This window comes from Cibotium barometz, chromosome 31 (assembly GCF_041138505.1).
Source record: "Cibotium barometz isolate CiBa-2024 chromosome 31, ASM4113850v1, whole genome shotgun sequence".
In the NCBI taxonomy this organism is placed as follows: Eukaryota; Viridiplantae; Streptophyta; class Polypodiopsida; order Cyatheales; family Cibotiaceae; genus Cibotium; species Cibotium barometz.
The window spans coordinates 6754694-6760245 of NC_141076.1; the positions used below are offsets into that span (position 1 = coordinate 6754694).

The following is a 5552-nucleotide window of genomic DNA, read 5'->3' on the forward strand; positions in this document are numbered from 1 at the left end:
GCCCGTTAGTCTATCCCTAACTTAGCTCGCCAATCAACCTGCCTAGCTCCAAGCTTCCCCAAACCTCGATGCTAGTCTTGTGTGCGTGCAGCACACGGTAGATACACACTGTGCACATGACAATGGCAAATTGGTTATTTTGGACCAAGTTGTGGGTTAGTCGACAAGACCGACCTACGTCTATGTCAACCTCGAGGACTATATATAGCCTAGTTTGGCAACCTTAGTTTATCATTAAGTTCATTGTGTTGCTTAGTAAGCAAGACATCCTCCATCCAAAGTCTGTCTAAATCGTTATCAAACATCCTAGGGTGGACTGATAGCCATCAATTATCAAAGTTTACAAATAGTAGTATCGAGTACCCTCCACTTCTTTCTGCAATTTAGTGCTTTGTTGATCCTACCTCCACTGTTGTGTTTTCTTACATAACACTCACCCTCCTTCGTATTGGATTCAAAGAGACACTTGAACCTAGTCAAGTAATTGCTAGCCTTTGAAATTCGGCTAAGGCTGGCTAACATTTAAGTGAGTTCGGAACATCCCCACTCTTCTCACTCAAATGATGAGCCCTTAGACTTCTTGAGAAAAGGCTCCATCTACTATTCTGGGGCAAACCTTTGGGACTTTGAGGAATTCTACACCCTCAAATTGGACCAATCTAAGACCTAGAGCATTTGTTGGAATACCCCACAAGTATTAGGGCTCTTCCTACACCACTTCTGCTGGATCACATACTCCTATTGATACCTCTCCATCATAGATTCAATGCTCTCCAGCTATGTATTGCTTGAAAGTATGTAGAAGAAGACCTTGCCTATTTCATCTAAGCATGACACATGCAAAAGTTAACCCTCAACTTGCAAGATCTGGTTGTACTAAACTCTAATAATGCAAACCTCATGCCTACTGCTATGACTCCAATGTGACATATACTACATGGATCTTGTGAAGCTCTTGTCTAGGTCACAGTGAATGTAATGCTTTGATACCCATGTGACATGAGGCCTTCTTAAGCTCTTGTCTAGGTCACAGTGAACCTAATGCTTTGATACCTATGTCACATGAGGCCTTCTTAAGCTCGTCTTACCTCACAATGAACCTTATGCTTTGATACGTGGCAAAGCCAAGTATGACTAGTGCTAATTAATACAATTAAGAAAATGCTAATCAACTTCGATAATAAACACACAAAAGTAGGTACAGGAAGAAGAGTTTACCTAACCTACTCTCCAGTTGTTACATAACCTACTAGTATATTACCAAAACATCAATAAGCGTATACGATGGAAAACACATCCTAACTCATGACTAGTGATTACTTGCTGTTATATTTCACTTCAATTGGAAGATGCAATCCAATGTATGGGGCAGTATAAGTGAACAAGGAGCGGTGAACCATATCACTAGGGGAAATTTTGCATAGAGTTCAACAACTATTAATGGATGCCTACATGAATTCTTGTGGGCACAGGCTTCCCAAGCATTCAATCATATGGTTCCTCGTTATCCGCATTTTCACTACAGCAACGGGAAAACACGAATGGAAGTTGCGTGCTGAAATTCCATAAAAACTCTTTTATATCTGCCCGCTGGACAAACTCTGAGGAACAAGAGTAATCTATATGCTGCCAGCACTCACCTCAACCATGGCCACCTCGTAGTCCCTTGTCTAGGTGCCCAAAACACTGCCCAATCGGTCCATATTTCCCTTCAGGCTTTGCATTTTAGGGAAGTACTGCCAAGTTCATAATCCTGATTAAGGGCTAGCAATTGACAACTATAACCTTCAACCCTAACATTCTTCAATGAAGGGTTAAGTGCTGACTAATGGAAATCGGCAAACCAAGGGGTAATGTGGAGATGGACACTGGCATACATGCAACACCACTACAGTCTTTCAGTTGAGGCACAAATAGTAGAAACCCCTTACAAAACGGAATTCACGTCTTTATGGACTAAGGCATTCATGATTGACAAATTCAATAGGGCATTTATGGGCCTTGCCCCACACTATTCAAATGAAAGAGGACACAGTCCTACATCAAGACAAAGCCATAGAAACACAACTTTCAAGGTCAACACAAAGTGACTACGTACCATGATTACATGGAGAACATGAAGAAGGATCCATTTTTATTCTCTGCCTAGCAGGGTATGCACTTGCCACCAAGTTATAAGTTAATTACTTGACCTTGAGGTCCTGAATTGAAGCTGGTTTCCACGAAATGTCATAAAGATCTCCAATAGTTTCCAATACAATAGCTCAACAAAGGGAGGCAGATAGGGGTTAATGTGTTGCATTCAAGACATGTATAAGCTTTATATACTACATAGCAAAGGAAATATACATGTAAATGAGGCATCTCAAGGAAAGGAGCAAGAAAAGGCGACAAAGTACCCTTACACATCCACATTTAGTGCTGAAATGGGAATGCAACCCTCACTTCAAAAGTTCAAGAGAAGCAAAATGGTGGGAAAATGTTCTCCCCGCACAAAGATGATTCTGCAATGATACAAAATTTGTGTACAGATGAAGATGAAAGGGACCAGTTGAGTCCAAAGGCGCCCTTACTTAAGAGGGCCGGCAAAAACATGGCATCCTTCTCATGTTGGATGGCATGGCTCCATGGTGGTAACTGCTGCCACCTCTTTATTCTCGTTTTTTAACCCTGTTCAGCCTTAAATCTTAGCAGGTTTTGATCCCTGGCCGAGAAGTGAGAGACTCCTGCTTAACTTCTTCCACGGTGACACATGGGCTGGCACATGTGGCACAGCAGCAGATGCTTCACGGCAATCCTCTACGAGCTTAGCCAAAGCCATCTCTATCTGTGATACCCTGACTGCTCCGAGGATCCTCTCAGGCAGTTCCTCTTCTGCCTGAGCTTCGATCAAGAATGCCATATCTACTGTGACAGAGTTGACATACCCTAGGGCAAGATGCAGGATAGCACTTGCAAGGCCAGAGGAGCCAATATCGACATCAATCTCTAAGTAGTTGGGTCCTTTGATGTAGTTACACGTGAGGGCTTTGCCAAGCAAGCAGGCGGCATAGTTTCCTACCGTGGCCCGGACAATCCACGGCCCTTTGACTATTCGATTGATGAGCTTAAACCGACTGTTACGGAAGGCATCATCTTCGTGGATGAAGCGATAGAGGAGGGAACCATGGGGGATAAGGTCTTCACACACATAGTAAAAGATGGCACTATGATGGTCTCTGCCAGGTACTTGCAGGTTAACAGCAAAGACAAAAGCGTTGAGTCCATGTCCATGCGTGTGAGCTCTGTGCAGGGCTTGCATTACCCGGTTGTCCGGTCGACCCAGGACATGGTCCAGCTTGTAATGAGATTTCAGCCAGTCTACTCCTAAGGGATTAAGGAGGCACTCACCGGCTGCAGATTTCTGCTTCTTAGCAAAATAGTTGTTCCCCCGCACCAGAAACAGGCCACCCGGTGGCGAAGCCCAGCCTTTAACGCCGGTTTCCAGGTCAACTTCCAGTAAGGAGCCTCCTCGTCTAACCTCCTCCTTCCAGTCGAAGGATGTCTGTTCGGATCTGCAGACGGACTTCGAGCCAGTTTCCGGTATCTCGCCCTCGCCCTTCCGGTTGACAAGGTCATGGTCGCCATCGACAAGGAAAGCCATCAATCTGCAGGGAAATTTCAAAGATCTACTGCGACTTTGGAGGGTCAGAATCGTAGAGGAGGAGGCTCTGCCATAGCCTGAAAACTCGAAGCTCGTGGATAGGAGGATACGCTAAACTGTAGAGCACAGAGTACATGAGAATGGTAAAACATCAAAGGTAAGGTGGGCGACGCTTTATGTGGTCCCCTGGCCGTGGCCGTTTCACATGAAAGGTTCCCCAGAGGTTTTTTTCACATTAAGGTAGGGGACGCGATTAATAAACTACAAGGTTTTGTGATGCCAGCCTAGGCCACATGTGGAGAGAGAGAGAGAGAGAGAGAGAGAGAGATGCCCATGTACATTAAATACACATGTCACACCTATTCTTTTATTTAAAGAAATTATCTCCTAAAGTAACTTAAACGTAAGGATTGATTAAGCCAAATTCTGAGGCAAACTTAAGAAGTAAGGAATATTCTTCATAAATTAATACCAAATTTCGATGATGGTGCCCTATTATCTTTGTTTTTCTCTCCAGTTTTAAACGAATAGCAGAAAATGTAGGGCCTCTCCCACCCCCTCTCTTTGTCTCCTCTTCTCTGCACAGCAGCCAAATTTCTCTCTCCCCCCAACTTCAAACGAGTATGTATTCGTAGTAGAGTCACCCACCCCAGCAAGATCTCTCTCTCTCTCTCTCTCTATTTTTCATGTTTTTAACTTGGGTTGACTAGTTTGCTTATGTCCATTCAAGCTATGGCTATGACATGTATGTGGCTGATTAATATCTCCTTATCTAAGATCCTCTCTCTCTCTCTCTCTCTCTCTCTCTCTCTCTCTCTCTCTCTCTCTCTCCGTTCTTGTAAGCCCTCTCATGTTCTCTTTCTTCTTACTCCTTTCTTCATGCCTTCCTCTATATAAAAAACTAAAATCCACAAGGATATATTTTAGATATCTCCCTCTAAGATTTTGCATCCATAAGAATTTTCTTTAGAGTTCTCTCTCTTATTTTCAAGTGGTTTCATAAAAATGGGGCTTTCTTTACATATGGAAAATTTTATAAAAGAAAAAGAGAAGTTAGGATATAAAAATGTGGTAGGAAATTTCGGAATACCTTATTATTAAGCTTCTAATACATAACCCACCTTCGCCTTACAATATTACATGTCCACTTATATGAGCTCTCGATCCTTTGTCTCCACCATTAATGTGTGCTCCTTCTCATTGTCCTTATTAGATTTTTCCCCTTGCCTCGTCATTTTCTCGCTCCACCTTTGATGAGATCTAGATGAGATACTTGCAACTTGCAAGTGCTTTTACAATTCCTATGTGTATTATACATTGTTAAAAAGATCCTCCAACACACGTTATTAAGTGTAGATGTGGAGAGAATAATCTATTATGCATACAATGTTATTAAGTGTAGAGACGGAGATAATAATATACTACCCATAAAACGAGAGAAGGATCTTTTAAGAAAGGCATGCCTTATTTGTGTGTGTGTGTGTGTGTGTGTGTGTGTGTGTGTGTGTGTGAGAGAGAGAGAGAGAGAGAGAGAACATGGATATGGCACTAGGTCTTACACCTACACTTTCCAATGGTCCCCTAAAAGGGTCATTATGAAACTACTAGAAAGGGCCGGTCTACTCAAGAAAGAAGGAGGACCTAGGAAAAGAATTAAGCTAGAAAAACGTTATTGACATGAAACCCCTCAATCAATAAATTGTAGCAAAAGGGATTACAAGATTTTTTGTAATCTCTTTATTTTGATAAAGCAAAATTGAACTACCACCAAGGTCTTAATTTTCCAAATGTAAACCAAAAAAACATTTAGTATTAATTTAAAGAAAAAGATGAATAGAAAGACAAAGTGATAAGCTAGGCGCCATTCTAAAGTGTGTCCAAGCTAAGAGAGCTTAGCACAAATCAGAAT

At 42.2% G+C, this 5552-nt stretch overlaps 1 protein-coding gene across 1 annotated transcript; it reads right to left on the reverse strand.

Annotated features, from left to right (window-relative positions):
- Window positions 1-2310: 2310 nt before the first annotated feature.
- LOC147620451 (protein ENHANCED DISEASE RESISTANCE 2-like) lies at window positions 2311-3793 on the reverse strand. The gene has a single exon (XM_086824673.1). It carries the CDS (start codon window positions 3641-3643, stop codon window positions 2681-2683), a length of 963 nt encoding a protein of 320 aa, XP_086680799.1. The 5' UTR covers window positions 3644-3793; the 3' UTR covers window positions 2311-2680.
- Window positions 3794-5552: the final 1759 nt, after the last annotated feature.